This window comes from Balearica regulorum, unplaced genomic scaffold, assembly GCF_011004875.1.
Source record: "Balearica regulorum gibbericeps isolate bBalReg1 unplaced genomic scaffold, bBalReg1.pri scaffold_57_arrow_ctg1, whole genome shotgun sequence".
NCBI lineage: Eukaryota > Metazoa > Chordata > Aves > Gruiformes > Gruidae > Balearica > Balearica regulorum.
This window is the reverse complement of record NW_022679074.1, coordinates 8,061-25,796: the sequence shown is the minus strand read 5'-3', so window position 1 is coordinate 25,796 and position 17,736 is coordinate 8,061. Positions and strand designations below refer to the sequence as shown.

General features: G+C 51.8%; 1 protein-coding gene and 1 pseudogene across 1 annotated transcript; one reads left to right on the top strand and one right to left on the bottom strand.

Moving 5' to 3' along the window:
• Window positions 1–373: 373 nt before the first annotated feature.
• LOC142599811 (A-kinase anchor protein 1, mitochondrial-like) lies at window positions 374–9,428 on the bottom strand (annotated as a pseudogene).
• Window positions 9,429–12,950: 3,522 nt separating this feature from the next.
• Window positions 12,951–16,112, top strand: LOC142599816 (ubiquitin carboxyl-terminal hydrolase 42-like). The gene is made up of 9 exons (XM_075741567.1): window positions 12,951–13,444; window positions 13,894–14,004; window positions 14,080–14,182; window positions 14,335–14,402; window positions 14,550–14,620; window positions 14,875–14,957; window positions 15,228–15,339; window positions 15,675–15,815; window positions 16,008–16,112. Exons 1-9 carry the CDS (start codon window positions 13,189–13,191, stop codon window positions 16,110–16,112), a joined length of 1,050 nt encoding a protein of 349 aa, XP_075597682.1. The 5' UTR covers window positions 12,951–13,188.
• Window positions 16,113–17,736: the final 1,624 nt, after the last annotated feature.

Here is a 17,736-nt window from a genome sequence, read left to right as displayed (position 1 = left end):
AGCTGTACTGACCCCATCGCCTATCTCCTCGCCACTCTTCTGCATGTAACCGTACAGACGCCAGCCCCTGAGTCTGTACGGTTTAAAACCTGCTTCACCAAGTAGGCCAGCCTGCTGCCAAAGATTCCCCCGCCTCTTCTAGACAGGTGGATCCCATCCCTCTCTAACAGGTTATTGTCATCCAAGAACGTCCCGTTGTCATCACTGAGATGAGGCATGTGTTTCCGGTTCAGCAAAACGCCTTTGAATGGACCACCAAAACTGCACACGCAGCTGTCAATAGGTTTCCTTGTGAGAACTTGCCAAACCAGGTTGTAATAGTGCAAAAGAAGATTTATTTGCAGAAAGACTTCCCAAGGTGCCCAGGACATGGCTAGTAGACAAGCCACTGAGCCAGTCCTCTTTCCACCAGAGTTCTGTTCACTGACACCACCTAAAGGGAGGGGAAAAAAAAAAAAAAAAAGGAGAAAGGTGAACAAGCCACGAGAAAGAAACATCAGCAAGTTCCTAATCACAAGTCTGCATAATCAGAAACTCTCACAGTGTTGAAAAAAATCGGTAGGTCAACATACGCACCTTGTCTCCCATCAAGTTCCACAGCTGGATCAGTGGCAGACCTGTTGCGTTGTCATAATTGGTGACCTGGAAAGACAGAAAAACATTAGTTTTCAGGCATCAGCCTGCAGCAATTCATTCAGGTCATGAGTGTGAGCAATTCTCAGCAATTCTCTGGTCCGAGCCATGGAGGACGCAAGGCTAGCACCAGTCACTGCATCTCAGGTCCTCAAAACACCAACTTTGGTGGAGGCTGGAGGAAAGGTAGCTACTGCTACCAGGCAGCTGGGACAGCCTGCTGGCAAGTTGTCTCTAGTCACTCAAATCCATGCCCTTGCTAGAATTCGTGACACCTTTGAGCACTGCCTTAAAGCAAAGGAAGCTCTGAGACTGAGCATCACAAATGCCATCAGCTTCCCACTCGTCCCAATTCCACTGACGGGGATGGCTACAGCCACGAGTAGAAGCACTTCAAAAGAGGGAAGCGCCTCTCCCTTGAGATCAGGCACGACATGCAGAAGCCTTGGGGACCCTGCCAGAAGCCTTACTTCTCCCTCTGGCCAGCCAGAGGCCAGGTCCCAGATGTCGGTGTTGCAAAGACAGCCGAGACTGGCAAAGCAGTGCAGACCCAGGCAAATACTTCTCCGCTGGACATCAGGCCACTTTGTGCTCTGTAAAGCCATTCAGGAGCCCTGCCTCCCGGCCCACATCAGCAACAAGAGGGAATACTCAACCCTTCCCAGCCACAGCGTCCGGAGCGGTGCCGATGCTCCACAAGGAAGTTCTCAGCACCCAGATTGCTCCACAAGAACCCTGCCCAGCAGCCGGCCTGACAAGCTCGGCCCTTGTTTTGGATTTGAACACACACACGGTGGGCTAGGGGGATAACACAGAGGATAACAGCAGCAGTCAAATCAGCAACAAGGCTTTTGCAGACAGCTCTCAGGTACCTGCGCCACTAGGACTGCGCCTTGGGTCATCTCAACAACAGCGGCGTCAGCTTTGGCGGAAAAGTGATCCTCGCCTGTGGAAAGAAGAGAGCAGGAGAAAACAAAGGAGAGAGTCAGTCACGGGCTTTAAAGGCCAGAAGGGACTATTCAGCTCATCTCGTCGCACCTCCCACATCAGTTAGGCCAGAGAATAATCCTCACCTCCCCTTGCTGTGGGCACTTGCTGAACCCAGTCTATTAAGCTGGAGGTCACACAAGGAGTATGCCTGCTGTGTTGCCAAAGGGAAAGGGCAAAGTGCTTTCGAAAGCCACCAGCTAAGTGAACGTGAACATCGGTGGCTGATGAAGTAGCAGGCTTGCAAGACAGAAAAGTAGACTTCTGCGGTACCTTTGAGCTGCCATGAGTACTTTGATCCTGAATAAACTAAGCTCAGGGGCTTCAGGACTTTACGGACCCTGCACAGAGCGCAGGACTCTCACAGGGAGCTCAAAAGCATTTCTACCGCAGGCTGGCTGGCACCTGAGCAGTGCCAAATGCCCTCTTTGCAAGCACCGGCAGCTCCAGTCTCTCAGCCTGCACAGCTGACGTGGGTACCATTGCTAACTCCACACCTGTAAATGCAGCAGGAAACCCTTGTCTCCCTGGCAATCCAGTTACAATCGACTGGGCAGAAGGGTTGTCATTTTGGAGGACAGTTGCTTATTTCCTACCAAATTGCTGCAAAATACAGCTTCTCCTTCGTGCTCCCCACCGCGAGACCATCTCCAGCAGCAAGTGAACAACTCCTGACAAGCCCACAAATCCTGAACGAGGTCGATCTCCTCCGGGAACATGCAAAACACTGACTTCTGCTAGAAGCAGCTTAAACCCTGCCATCCCTCTAGTCTTGGCAGGGCCTGTACCTCCTGCAGTGCTGCCAGCCACAAACCCAGGGCTGAAACCTGGCCTGACCCTGAGCTCCTACAGCCACCCCTCCCGCACTCAGAAGGGCAGCTTTTGAGACACCAGCACAGCCTGCATCTCTAACATCACCAGAAAGAATGGGGGGCAGCGGGGGCAGGGGCAATAAAAAAAGCAAACCAGAAAGCATCTCTAGGCAGTGACTGACTGGCATTCTGCCAGGGCTTGGAGGCTAGTCTTTTGAACCAGGCACCTCCGTCATTTGCGTAGGGAAATGCCAGCTATTTGGCTAGCAGATTAAAAACGAAGTTGCCGTGTACAGCTACTCTGTGCCAGAAGGCGGCAGCGTAGGTACAGCTACTTCACCTCTACCCTGCCAGTCCTGCCAACTTGCTGCTTAGGAGAGTCATTCCTTCTCTCCTCCATGCACAAAAAAGCCTGGCCATTTATCCTCTTTCCCCTGGAGTCGAACAGCTTATGCCATGCTAGCACATTTACAAGAAGAAAATACAATTTCTCGCTCTAGTCCCATCAGAGGCTGAGCTTGCAAGAGGAGGGAGAAGGTTGAGACAGAGTCCTTGCTTGTACACAGTTGGCATCCATGGAAACCTGCAGGAGCACCACCGACGGTACGTCTCGAGAGTCCCATTACCTGGAAGCGGTACCACGTTGTCCAGTAAAACTTCCGCTCCTTGGAAAGGCAGTGATAAGAAATCGGACCTTAAAGAAAAGAGAATCGATCCCATCGTAAGAACATGCCTTTAAGTTACTCCTGTATTCTTGAAGGTGACATTGATTAATCAATTGCTCCAACAGATATTCAGCTGAAAATTAATGACAGTCAAAAAAAAAAACCAAAACCCAAAAAACCAGACTATCCCCCCAGCAATCTAAGCAGCAGCAGCAATAAATTGTCCGATTAGCATGCCAAGTTGGACTGGGCTCCAAGCAAAACCCACCTCCCTAATGGAGGCTGTACTGCTTTTCTCCCACCTCTGGGGCACAATCAAGTCTTTCCTGGGCTTGTGTAAGAAAACCCTCATCCAGTATGGCTCTCCCAGCCCATGGGGCTGGGGCACAGAGAATCTGCATCTTATTCCTACCTCATCAATTAAGTACGCTCTGGGGCCCCTCCTGAAGGCCTCCTTTTGCTCAGCTTCCACGCTGAGGTGGGAGAATTTGCACTTGCCTCTCCCCTTCCCTTCAAAAAAGCCTTGCAAGAGCTTGCTGTGCTCCCAAGGGCTCCACACCCGCTGCTGAGACAAACCTTTCTACCTTTTCCCACTTCAGCTCTGGAAAATCCTATAAGCAATTCAAATGATATGGACTGCCTCTGATGAAGATTCAAGCCAGAGAAGAGCAGTTAGAGACCTGATTTGTCTGAGCGTGTCGATCTTCACTTTGTCGTATCCTCCGTAGTCCACGTATCTGAGCTCCACTTCACCGGTCTCTTCCAAGTAGCTGATGACTTGAGCCCGTAACCATGCCCCACCCAGGCCCGGAGCCGCGCAGATAATACCAACTGCAAAACAGAAGAGCTCCGTTGAAGTGGCTTCCCAGAAATCAGCACTTCAGGCTGAGTCCTAGTGCTGCACAGGTCTCTACTGAGAATCAACAGCATTTCTTCTCATGCTGCTGCCATCTTCCTTCCACGCCCCCCAGCCCTCCATCAGACAAGCCTGCCGCTGGGACACCAGAGAGCTGGCTTGTACTCTCAAGTCTCTGCCTGCCACTACCATGCTCTTCTAGCCAGGTATCCAGTTCCCTTCCAGCCTTTGGTCACTAACAGTGAGCTCTGTCTCCAAAAAGGAAAGGAAGCCCTAAGAACCCCTCCCCCTCCTTCCTTGTGATGCACCCTCCACTTTACTCCATGTGCAGACAGTGACCCGATGGAGACTTGGGAGGAGTCCCACGCTTTGTCACCAAAAATCCTCCAGGGGCCAGGTTGGTTAGAAATGCTCCAGAGGCAGACTTGATCTCATTCTGAAGTTCAACATGCAGCCAAGTGGCTGGGGAGGGGGGTACTCCAGGCATGAGGGGGATCAGGAAGTGCTGCTACTCTGGCAGCAGCTAGGCAAGCAACTCTCTGAACTGTCACATTCTCATCCACTGGGAAACTTCCCAAGCCCAACTCGGGGGCATCAGGCTTTCGCACGACCCTAGAAGTTTCTCAACAGAACCATTTGTGAGCAAGCAAGTTACTTGCCTTCTACTGGAGTTGGCAGGGTTGGCCTTGCAGGCTTGAGAGTAGCAGGCGTACATCTGCTGTTCAAGGCTGTGCAGGGCGTGGAAAGTGGGGTGTGTATACTGCTGTAGAAATACGTGTCCAGCATCGACTTGGTTTGACACAACCACTTCTACAGGAACTCCATCTGGGAGGAAGAGCTGTCATGTGGAGGAAAGAAAGTCTCCTTAGTGTGCATTGCAGCTAGGACTAGGGCAGTGATCATCCCCCTGTACTCAGCACTGGTGAGGCCGCACCTCGAGAACTATGTTCAGTTTTGGGCCCCTGGCTGCAAGAACGACATGGAGGTGCTGGAGCCTGTCCAGAGAAGGGCAATGAAGCCAGCGAAGGGTCTAGAGAACAAGTCTGATGAGGAGCGGCTGAGGGAACTGGGGTTGTTTAGCCTGGAGAAAAGGAGGCTGAGGGGAGACCTTATGGCTCTCTCCCTTGACCTGAAAGGAGGTTGGAGTGAGGTGGGGGTTTTTCTCTTCTGCCAAACAACAAGGGATAGGACAAGAGGAAACGGCCTCCAGCTGCGCCAGGGGAGGTTTAAATGGAATAGTAGGAAAAATGTCTTCCCCAAAAGGGTTGTCAAGTACTGGAGCAGGCTGCCAAGGGAAGTGATTGAGCCACCATCCCTGCAGGTATTTTAAAGGCTGCTTGTAAATGCGGCACACGGGGCCATGGTTTAGTTGTGGACTTGGCAGTCTTAGGTTGACAGCTGGATTCAATGATCGGAAAGGCCTTTTCCAACCTAAATGATTCTATGAGTCTACATTTCTCAGCTCAGGCAGAATGGAAGCAGGAGTGGAAGACCAGGGAGATCAATCTGAGCCATAACAGTTACCCAAGCTGGAGAACAGAGAGCTACACAAAACCAAACTGGTTTTCAGGGCAGCTCTGAACCAGCCACACGGACCTAGCACGCTCCGCGAGCAGTGACCAACAACAACAGCCTTCCACCCGGACATCAGCATAGCCAGCAAGCTGGGACTTACCCAGGGAGTCATAAGGAGCAAATGAGGTGCCAATGGTGTTGGTGGAGGTGGAGCATGGATGTTGGTGAGACACAGCTCTGTGACCTTCTCGCCAATCAGGCTCAGGACTTTTTCTACTTGTTGTGCCGAGCCTGGAAGACAAAAATCCCAAAGTCAGTCTCTAGCACAGATGTGCTGAGGACACCCCCACCACGTGAAGCGATAGAGCTACCAAAAGCGTTCTGCACTACGTCAACAAGTTCACTTTTCAGAGACTGGCCATGTAGCCTGCTACCAGAGCAAGGTTAGCAACTCAGGCTACCAGGCCCCAGTTTTACAGCTTTAGCTTCCAGGATGAACCCAATTCACTGGCAGGTGTTTTTCAGCCACCATTAAGCTAACATCCTTCACAGGCAAGAGTGCTATATTTGCTGATGCATGCCCTAGCTCCTTCTTCAAGCCTGGAGTGATCCTGCAAAAGGCATTGGTTAAACTACAGCAGCTGAAGATGCTAAAAAGCATTCTCGCCTCGAGAATAGAGGGTTCACATGCCAAGGCACCCTTGGCATATACCTCTACTGTAACAGCACTGAGCAGAAAAGTTTTCTAAAGCACTAGACTCACAAAGCCACAAAATCTGTTTCAATTCCTTGCCCATCGAATTCAGGCCCCCAAGGTACGCAGCAGAGCACAAATCGAGAGGCATTCCACTTACCTTCGATGTGACAGAGGCGGGAGCCACCAAAATAAGGTACTCTTGTGACATAAACTTTGGCACCAGACGCTTCCTCCAGGAACCTCAGAAATTTTCCTTTTCTGCCCATCAAGCGGCGAACTAAAGCCTTTGTGAAAGAGTCGAGAAACCAACAGTTAGGAAGAGGAACAGAGATCAAACTACACTCTTCTCTGTGGCTTATTTCAGCCACATTCCCAGGTCCTGTAGTGTCGGGCCAGACGGGAGAAGAAAGGCAATGCTGGACCAGGGCAGACTTCGGCTGGTCTGGGAAAAGGTCAGGTAGATAGAGATCCGTAAGCACAGCTCCTTTTCATAGATTCATCTTCACATCTTGGGAGCTAAATGCTTAAATCCTCTCCAGTTTAGTGGTTGCGGATCTCCCCCCTGGGATGGCACGGAGCCGGTACCAGACTGGAAGAACCAGAAGATGGCTATGTAGGGCAGGGCAGGAGGTGTGAGCAGCCCAGCGGTGGTTACCTTGGGGACCTCTATTTCCCAGACAGTGAGGTCGGACTTGCAGGAGCCTCCTTCTGGATGAGCGTGCTGGTGCGTCACTGCCTTCCTCATGGCACAGTCACTGTCCACAAAATCCATGCCTTTGACAGCCAAACCTACAGGACATGCACACGTGTTAGCATTCAGACAACCCACACAGTCCAGCTACCAGACCCAAGGCCAGGAAAATGCAGCATTTCCTAGAGAGCTTACATTGAGCTCTTCCTAGGCATTCAGTTGGGATGTTCCTGTATCAGGGTCTCCAGTATTTCAGAAGGGGTCAAGTCCTGTCCCACATGACCTACCAAAGGTTTCCTTCCATACCTGAAGAAAAACCTGCACGCCTCTAGGAACTCAACAGAGGCCTGAGTTCAGCAGGAGTCCTTCAAAATAGCAACACCTTACACAGGAGCAGAGACAGGACACTAAGTCAAAGTGACCAGCTGAAGGAGAGCTATGCTGACATCAACCCTGGGCTCCTGCTGCTGCTGCTGCTGCTGCTGCAGCGAGGTATTTTGCCTTTTCCCCATGGCTTCAAGAGGGCTTTTCACAGGGAGTTCAGCATGCGGAAAGGGGGGGGCACGGGACATGCAAGCTCTTCCTCTGCTCTTTGCACTGACATGACATTCTGGCCCCAACAGGGGTTGCGCAGTGACCTGAATGCCAGCTGTGCACACTACTGGCTGGGGTAGGAGATTGCCTCTTGCCCAAATTTCTCCGATGCTTGAAGAAAGAAGGTGCCAGAGCTGAGCCGTGTTTTGTTTCCAAACCATCAGCTGATACCAGGAATCCTCCCACTTGGCAAGGGGGCAAACTCAAACACCTTCCTCCTGGTCAGAGCCCAGACACAGTGCAGTCAGTGTAACGCAAGGCTGATCCTTCCTCCCTCCAGATGAACCAGCGGAAGCAGGAAGAGCCTCACTTGCTTGCAAGTAGTCAGACCATCCAGCGCAAGACCAAAGAGAAAAAGAAACCCAACAGCTGCTTCCCATTTGCCACATCTTCACTAGGTACACAACACAGAAGCCTAGAAATGCAAAGGCAAAGAGGGCAGCTGTTTGCCATAGACTTCCTGGACAAGGATGAGGATTGAAGTCTCACAGCCTGGGGGTGAAGGTCAGCTCTAGGACCTCTTGTCCAACATGGCCCCATCATCAGCTTGACCCGCTGTAGCCCCTCTTCCTACCCTTCAGCTGAGTGCAGAGCTCTCAGCCACTCTCATCCCCAGGCTCCACAACACACTCTCGTACCTTCTTGGCACACCGGCATTCACAACAAGGCAAAACCATGTTCTTCCTAGGGTTGCTCTCACCAGTGAAAATGCTCGGTGCGTTTCGTCCTTCATGGCTGGCAAACTCAATCCCCATGTCTTGCAGCAAGCAGCTTGGTTCCAACTGCTTGTAGCAATTCCCAAAGACATCCCCTCATTAGGGGCTGTTGGCGCCACAGGCTCTTCTAAAGGATTTTAACATCCATCTCCAAGGTCAGACGGGTTACCTAACAGTTGTATTCTCAGGCAGCGCTGTATTCTGCCAGGCGCACACCATCCAGGATGTAGAAGGCAAAAGCAACACCGAGACAGATGGAGGAACTCCTCGAACGTTGCTCCCTCTAGGGATTTCTTGGCGTGCACCTACCCTTCCAAACCACAAGGCTTCCGGGGAAGTGGTCTGCAACCAACTCATTTGATCACAGTTCCTCAGAGCACTTCCCTGCTTCATCCAGCAGCACCTCAGAAACCTGCTGCCTTCCAGCTTCCATTCAGCAGCAGCCCGTCAGCACAGAGAGGAACCCAGTGCTTCCTAGAGGCTGCCTGAACTGAAGCAGAAACCACTTGGATGAGCATGTCTCAAACCAGCAAGGTGTTCAACAGCCTGGCCTCCATCCAGACACGGCCCATTTCACTGGGCTACTCAAGCACATGCTTCGCTTTAGACAAGAATTAACTTTGTGCCGAAAGGGGACCAGCCTGTTTGCCCCTTGGCAACAGACCCTGAAGATCACCCAGCTAACACGGGGTCCTACGGAGATGGGAATTCTGAGAGCAAATGCATACCCACCTGCTGCACACTCATCTGGGTTGGCAGTAGAGCTTGAATCCTCTACCAGGCTCCCTGCAGCACTGCCGTGACACTCCCAGGTCAGGGGGAGAGAAAGACAAGCAGGGCCACTGCTTTCATCCGGAGATCCCGTTGGTTCTGGCTTTGCACTGTCGTCTGCAACAGTGCTGGGCTGCAGTGTCATTACAGACGGGTCTGGACGGTCCTCTGAGAGATCTGGCCTCTCCTGAGTTTGACAGGGAAGAGAGGGCATCATCGACCCTGCTGATGGCAGGGAGGTCGAGGTTTCATTCTCCGGGTGTTCCTCTTCCTCGAAGGCTGCCTCTCTCGTCAGAACGCCTGCTTCTTCCTTTGGTGGTGAATCCTTCCTCTGGCACTTCTTGCCGCTGCTCTTCTTCAGCAGCTACTCCTTCCTGGTTGTCAGAAGAGCTTGCCTGCTTTTTTCTGTGGGAATAGATCCACCAGCAGCCAAGAAGGGCCAGCGCCCCAGGGATGGCATATGGGATGACTTTGCGGAAGTATGAAGGCATTTTCCAGAGCCTCAGCAATTCTCTCTAGAAGGAGCAACAGAAAGCATGTGAAAAGAGTCACAGGCAAGGGAAGAGGAAGGCTGAAGTTTCATCAAGGTCTTGAGGTATTTCCATTCGCATGAACAGGCTGCTTTTCCAGCCGCTCTTTACATTCACATCTCTGCTCTACCAGCAGACCACAGACCAAGATCCTTGCCTTAAGACTAGGGATAGTTGGACATTTCTCACCGTTAGACTCATGGATTTCACATGACCTCACCTTTACACTTCCAGCCATTTCACCACCTCTCTCCTGCCTCAGCCTTGCAGGTCAGGACTACACACAGGACAGCATCCAGCACTGCGAGTTTCTCCAGCGCCAGGCTGGGTTCACAACACAGCTGGACCACAAGCCTTCCAAGACACAGACTTGAGACACTGCAGGTCTCCCCAGTTCTCTGCTCGAAAGGCAGCATCAATTTCCTGGCAGTTTTACAGGGTGACAACACACACTTCCAGCTCTAAAACAGAACTCACGGAAGGTGAAGTGCTTTGCACTCGCTCCAGATTTTCAGGGCTTTCAAGAAGGTGTGTTTCGGGGGGCAAGCTGCTTTGAGTCTCTACAGGAAGAGACACAAGGACCTGCTGCTGACCTGTGGCTACCGTCAGCAAGCAGAGCCCTCTGGCTCTCCAGCCCACACTTTCCCACCTTGTATGCAGGAGTTATCTTTCGGCTTTCGGCCGCTACATGAATGGCTGCCTGTGCCCTGCTCCTTCTCTGTCTCCCTTCCTACCCCATGAGTGAAGGGTGAGCTTCCTGTCAATCTAGGCTGAGCCCAATGCCTCAGGCTCAGCTACTCACCTATCCTAGGATATGGTCACTAAGAAGAATGAGCAGCTAGGAACTCTACCCATAGCCATTGCCAGCCTCTAAAGGAGTAAGAGCTCAGCCTCGAGCTCTCAAGGTCTGGACCAGCCTATACTTTGATCCCGTATCTACCTACTGCGTGATCTGTCCCGAAAGTCAAATCACAGTTACCTTTGAAAGAAGATGGAAGTTGAGGAGAAGTGGGCAGTAAACGAGAAATGGTTGGAAAACAGTAGGTGCGCAAGTAGCAAGGGAAGGAGCCAAGTTATCCCAAAGGACAGCTCAGCCCAACTAGCTTTCGCTGGCCCACTTTTCAGCTTATAAAGCCCCGGTCCGGTGAGGTCACAATCGCCGGGCGGGTGCCGCATCACTGCCCTTTTGTGACACGGGGCCGCACGCACGGGGACGTGTCCCCTCAAGGCCACACAGCTGCCAGGGCCCGGGCACCTCCCACAGCCATCAGCCGCTGCGCTTCCCCACCGCTGCTGGCCAAGGGCTCTTTGTCCGCCGGCAGAGCTCCCACCTCTTCCCCGAGCCGCACCAGCCGGATGAATAAAAACCTGCCCAGGGCTGTAAGCGTGCCTGTTCACTGCTTTGGCTGGAACACTCCGCACGCTGAGGCTTCTGTGCCACTCTTCCCACGTACAGGACCCTGTCCATGAGAGTCGTGGAGCAAAGCACCTGGTCTCTTAGAGGTTCATTTCCAATGAATTTGTCCTGCCCCTGAGATACAGCCCTATGAGGTCTCTGAACTAGCGCTACCAAAGAAACACCTTCATCTAAGGCCCTGGGTTGACCTTGTCTGGCTGCCACGTCCCCACCCAGCTGCTCTCTCACCTTGGGGATCCAAAAAACTTTTGTGGGTGGCTTTTTTGAAAAGGGGGGGAATGAATAAGAGAAACTAATTAGCGTAGAACAATTTTAAAACCAGAATATATAACTTGGCAACACCTGAGTCAGGCCCCACAAACTCAGGTTTCACCTGTCTCATGCTCCAGTACAACAGAAAACAATTAATAAAATAGTTGGAATGTCGAAACAGGATAAGAGGAGCCATAAATTAGGGAACAGTCCTTGGGTATGAACTAGAAAAAAGACACAAAGTTTGAGGCACCCTGATAAAGGGGGCCCAATATGCCAACAAGCCATCCGACCATCTGGGCGGAGCGGATAACAAGGTTGCTGAGCTTGCAAAACGGAGATCATGAAGAAGAGGTCACCCAACTGTGTCCACTGAAGAAGAGGAGAAAGAGGAAGATTTGAGGAGGACGACCCCTGACGACCACCTGAGAAAGAAACTGCGCGGGCATATCAGGACATTAGCATATATTCAGGAGTTCCCGGAATAATAATGACTATGTATTAGATTTATCGGAAACCTAATGAATATATAACTCTTTTGTAATATAAATCACGTACAATTTCTTTCTCGTGGAGGCGCACGTTTGTGGAAATATCCCGGTGCAACTCCCAGCGCTGCAATAAAGGATACCTGCTTCATACTCACATTGGCTATTGAGGGAATTTTTTTGATTCACAGGAGCAATACTCACTGCCTGCCAAGCAGGAACAAGGGCTTGGACCAGATGTCAGAAATGGGGATAGCCCAAAAATACATTAGCCAAGCGGGGCAGGAGAAAAAACTTCCAATCCAGGCACCCTGAGGGGGAATTTGGCAAAGTTGTGGCTGACAGAAAGCTGACAGAACCCAGAGGAGAAAAGGTGAAGATGCAAAAAAGCTGCTCATAAATGTTTTTTGGAGCTCCAGGGTGGGAGAGCAGTTGAGTGGGGATGTGGCAGCCAGCCAAGGTCAACCCAGGGCCTTAGCTGAAGGTGCTGCTTTGGTAGCACTACTTCTGACTACGCATGTGGCTGCCTCTTGATCTTGGCAGATCAAATTCATTGGAAATGAACCTCTAAGAGACCAGGTGTTTTGCTCCATGAGTCTCATGGACACGGTCCTGTACCTGGGAAGAGTGGCACAGAACCCTCAGTAAACAGAAAGTTCCAGCCAAAGCTTCACCAGCAGGCTTGGACTTTGTGAATCCCCAAAGGCAACGGACGTGGCTGCTGCTCCATCCCTGCATCTTGACGTGCTGACATCCGAGAGTGACTTCGGGGGCGTTTCCTGGTAGCAGCCAGACTTACCCAGGCGTTTTCGACTAGACACAGGAAAACGCGTTTTATCACTCCTCTGCCATTAGTACAAGACTTTGAAAGATGACATTGCTCATAGAATGCCCTGACATCAGTAGGGTTACCTTCTGTGAAAGAGACTTGCTTGTGTTCCTCCATTACAACCAGGAAGAGGGAAGACTTCCTAACTGCGGCCTTCCAGTACCTGAAGGGGCCTCCAGGAAAGCTGGAGAGGGACTGTTTATCAGGGAGTGTAGTGATAGGACCAGGGGGAATGGGGTGAAACTAAAAGAGGGTCGATTGAGATTAGATGTTAGGAAGAAAGCCTTCCCCGTGAGGGTGGTGAGGCAGTGGCACAGGTTGCCCAGAGAGGTTGTGGAGGCCCCATCCCTGCAAGTGTTTAAGGCCAGGCTGGATGAGCTTTTGGGACAACCTGGTCTAGTGGAGGGTGTCCCTGCCCATGGCAGGGGGGTTGCAACTAGGTGATCTTTGAGGTGCCTTCCAACCCAAACCATTCTATGATCCTACGATTCTATGACTTGACCTGATAATCCAATTCTAGACTCTCGAGGGAAAGGAAGGTAGCCCAAGGCACAGAAAGCAGTGTGGGTTTGTTGGACTGTTTGCAAAGTAAGCAGGGGAAGAGACTATTTTCCAAAACTCTATCTTGACCAGACAATTTCAATGGCACTGTAAGGCTTCCCCCAATGTTGCTCTCTTGGAGGTTAGAGCTGGTTGTCTCCTGGGTGCTCCTGTACAGAACCTGACTTTTCAAGTATGCTTTCGTGCAACAAAATCGTGTCATCTCTTTTCAAATGTCATTTCCCTGCAGTCACTGCCGAGGGAATGCCTCTGCCACAAAGGATCCTCTTTCCTCCGGAGAAGGTTTGCATGGAGTGGCGGCAACGACAGAGAGCTGGAGCGGGACTCCACAACCTGGGCAATACATGCTTCCTCAACTCCGTCCTGCAGTGCCTGACGTACACACCCCCTCTGGCCAACTACCTGCTCTCTGGGGAGCACAGCCAGGCATGTGAGTACTTTTACAAACATCTCCTTCTAAGTCCGCTGGGCACTTCCCAAGGATTCCCAGCATGTGCAATTTGATTGAGGACAAAAGCAGCCCTTCTTTGTACACCCCCTGAGTGGGTGTTCTTTCAACACTCAAGCCTAGAAGCCGCTGGTCGTTTCTAGGTGTGTGCACCTTGAGAAAGGCACCTCTTTCTACTCCCGATTCCTGCAAGTTAAACCACCTTGGCTTATTGCACAGAAAACTTTGGTCAGTTAAGCGTCCCTCCGAAGAAAGTTTTCTATGCACCAAAATGCCCCGGGCTTGATGCGACACTGGCACCTTGGGAGAAGAGCAGTGGAGACTGTTCTTGTAACCTCAAGATCTCCATTAGGTTTCCCAACGCTATGGGTATTTTGCTAACCTGAGAAGCTTCCCTCCCTCCCTCCCAACCTCCCTCCCTCTCTCTTCAGGTCGTGAGCGAGGCTTCTGCATGATGTGCATAATGGAAGCACACGTTAACAAGGTCCTGCGTTCCTCAGCCAGTGCCATCGAGCCTTTGGCTGTCATCAGTGTCCTCCCACGTAAGTCATTTCAGGTGCTTGTACATGTTTTCTTCTGTCCTTGGAGGACAGAACTACTGACTTCTTCTTTCTTAGTAATAGGACGACATTTTGAGCTTGGCTTGGAGGAAGATGCCCACGAGTTCTTGCGCTATACTGTCGATGCCATGCAGAGAGCTTGTCTGAGTGGAAGCAGCAAGTAAGCACAAGCAAATGCCCTTTTCAATGTTCCCGAGCCCTTTGGACTCCTTGACGTGCTCTCGTCAAGAGAAAACCCATGCCCAGAGTTTTCAGACAAAGTAAACCTCTTTTAGAGAGGACATAACTCTCTGCCTCACCATTTCTTTCCAGCTTGGACATCTATTCGCAATCAACGACCATCGTCCATCAAATATTTGGGGGCTTTCTGAGATCCAGAGGTACTTTTTGCTCTCCTTGGACTTGACTGTGCCCCTCTGCCTGCCTGTGATAAACAGCTGCCCGTGTGATTGGCGGAGTAGGTATGACGAGCGTAAAGCGGCACAGTCGACTTCCCCCATCGCTCAGCATTTTGATTTGCCTTCCAGTCACATGCTTGAGCTGCAAAGCGGTTTCCGACTCCTACGAGGCCTTCCTGGATGTTCCTTTGGATATAAAAGTAAGGGGGTTTGTAATTCTGCTTCCGGATGTCCCGAGGCACAGTGAGGAAGCTCTCGATAGCCCCGGGAATCCCTTGGAAAAGAGGGAAACGGTCAGCATAATGCCCTCTTGCTGCCTCCTCCTGGGCACTGCTTGCGGGTTCACGGTGGGTCTCCTCAGCGTCGGCTACCTGGGTCGTCTTGTTCACTCCTAGTGCGTGTTTGGGTGAGGGCGTTTCCTGCAGCTCAGCGCTCTCCTTTCTCACTCCTCCAGGCAGCCTCCTCTGTCAGCGCAGCTCTGAAGGACTTTGTGAAACCTGAGCAGCTGGATGGCGAAAACTGCTTTAAATGTAGCAAGTAAGATGATTGCTAATGACGTGTGAAGACTAGACCCTGCCTGAGAGTGCTGCATGCCGTTGAGCATCAGTCATCATTTCACGTAGCTTAGGTGCACAATAACGAGACGCAGGTGTTTTCCCGTAGGGCCTTACGGCACTGAATAGCCTTACAATAGCGTAAGGACGTGTGAGACATGAAAGCTGGGCTGGCCTTCTGGGGGAACAAGGGTGCACTTCAGGGTGCACTTAAGGGTGCATTTCAGCACTCGGCTCTGTGCTTGGTTTCCAGGTGTGACAAGAGGGTTGCCGCCTCCAAGAGGTTTACAGTCCATCGCCCGCCCAAGGTTCTCACGCTGTGTCTGAAACGGTTTGACGACTTCACCGGCGAGAAGATCAACAAGGTGTGTACGCATTGGGAGTGCAACTTCCTCTTCCTGGAGCAGGAGATTTCCCAAAGCAGTACGCTCTCTCCCAAGCTGTTCATGCAGAGTGTTTTGTGTTCCCTTCTGGGGAGAGGAGAGTTCCCGTGGGAGGACAAGCATGTAGTCTGCTGCGGCAGAGCTGCTTTGGCCAAGAACAGTTTCCTGCCACCCAAACCACTACATGTTGCTTTAGGGAAAACCCAAGTGTTCGTGAGCACCAACGATGTGTTTAGACCCCTCTGGCCTTTAGTCCTGGAAGGCTGAGGCATGTCGTATTGGCGGATCATTTCTGAGCCCTCTTGGTCTCTCCGTAGGTTGTGAAGTATCCCGAGCACTTGGATCTTCACCCGTACATGTCTGAGACAGCTGGAGAACCGCTCCTCTACTCTTTATATGCCGTCCTGGTGCATAGCGGTGCCAGCTGTGGTTCAGGACACTATTTCTGCTATGCAAAGGTAAAGAGCAACTCCCTTCCTAACAAGGGAAACACGGCAGTGTTACTGGCAGCCGAGGTTTTGGGCTAGAAGGTCTCCTGACCGGCTGGATTGGATTTGCTTGGGTGTTCCCTTGGTTCTGTAGTTATCTGCCTGTGTTTTTGTGGAGAAACCATGCAGTTCATCTCCAGATATCGTTGTCTTTTTTTACAGGCCAGCAATGGACTGTGGTATGAGATGGACGATATGCGTGTGGACCTATGTGGCATCAAGAGAGTTCTCAGGCAGCAAGCCTATTTACTGTTTTATGTCAGGTAACAACCCGTACTCAAATCATTTTCAGAATATGTTTCCTTTTCCTGGATTTGCTGTGTTTCTTCTCATCCTCCTGAGTGTTTCTGTCACAGGAGACAATTACTGCCTGCATCATGCAGTGCTGTCAAACAGAACTACTCCACATGAGTCCTTCTCTTTCCTTGCTGGGCTTTAGGCTGCTGCCCTGGTGTAAAGTGCTACTTGTCTGCTGTCAGAGGCTGGCTAATGTAGACAAGAGGACTTTAAGGGGGCCTACAGGAAAGATGGGGAGGGACTTTTTCTCAGGAAGTGTACTAATAAGACGAGGGGTAATGGGTTTAACCTGAACGAGCTTGATTTCTATTAGATATGGGGAAGAAATTCTTTATGGTGGGTGTGGTGAGACCCTGGAAGAGGTTGCCCAGAGAAGTTGTGGATGCCCCCTCCCTGGAAGTGTTCCAGGCCGGGTTGGATGGGGCGTTGAGCGACCAGATCTAGTGGAAGGTGTCCTTGCCCATGGCAGGGGACTTGGAACCAGACGGTCTTCAAGGTCCCTTCCAACCCAAAGCATTCTGTCAATCTATGTTTCAATGAAATGGAGGCCGTAGAGGGTATAAAGACGAGGTCTTGCTCCGTCAGGGGCAGACGTGTTGGGAAGAGCCCAATCCAGTTTCCCATTCGTAGTCTTGGTTATGTCTTCCCTCTGTCGTAGAGTCTGCTCCAAGAAAGTGCCCGAACCTTAGAGGAGGCTGCAGGAGCAGCCCTAAACGGAAATCACTCTTTTTCTCTCCAGGCACTCTGATTCGAAAATTGGAGAAAGGGTTTCTTCCTCACAGGGGCCATCGTATGCCCCTTCCCTCTTCAAGCAGTGGGTGGCTGGCAGCAAGCAGGTGGGTCCTGTGAGACCACGGGATCCACCCCGTTTGACTAAGGTAACTCTGGGGAGGTGGGTCAGGGCACCAGATGGACAGTGGATTTCTTTCTGGCATCTTGGCGTTGCTCTCTGTTCCCTCGCACGCTGCAGCGATCTTCACAGCCGCAAGGCTGCTCCCTCCCAAAGCCTCCCACCTGGACCCATCCTAGTTGTCTGCCTTTGGCCCTTCTGCCTTTGCAGCCCTCCAGGAGAGCCTTTGGGAGGCCCTTAGCTGTCCCCTCCCACAGCTTCTGGGGGGTTCCCCACTGTTCTGGTCTTGTCAGGAGGAAAGGGCAGGACCTTCTCACAGCTCTCTTTGCAGGACGTGGCAGTGGGCACGGAGGACTCTCCAGAGCACAGCAGCTCCTCCGCAACAGCCAGCACCAGCCAGCTCACCGTGGCAGGTGCATGGGAGGCCTCTGCAGGCTGGCCGTGCCCCATCTGGCCAGGCAGGCGCAGCATTGTCTCCTTTGTGGGCTTCTGCTTGAATCGCTTCTTCTGCGGCTGTAGAAGGCTGGTGGCCAGAAGGAAAGCTGTGTGCCAAGTCCGCTGTCAACCACTTGAGCCTGTGCTGCACCCCGTGCAAGAAGACAGCAACAAAGAGAAGCACGGATTTGGACCTTCTTCCCGCTGCGAGAGGAATGGTGCCAGGGAGAGGGCCCGGAGCAGATCCCCACAGTGGGGCAATGATCTCCGCAGCTGGCCTGTGGACACCACGGACTATGACCGCTCAGC

Coding starts and splice junctions, on each gene's coding strand:
- LOC142599816 (XM_075741567.1), top strand. CDS start 13,189: ATGCTTTCGTGCAACAAAATCGTGTCATCTCTTTTCAAATGTCATTTC. Junction 14,005..14,079: donor TGTCATCAGTGTCCTCCCAC/GTAAGTCATTTC, acceptor CTTCTTTCTTAG/TAATAGGACGACATTTTGAG. Junction 14,958..15,227: donor AACTGCTTTAAATGTAGCAA/GTAAGATGATTG, acceptor CTTGGTTTCCAG/GTGTGACAAGAGGGTTGCCG.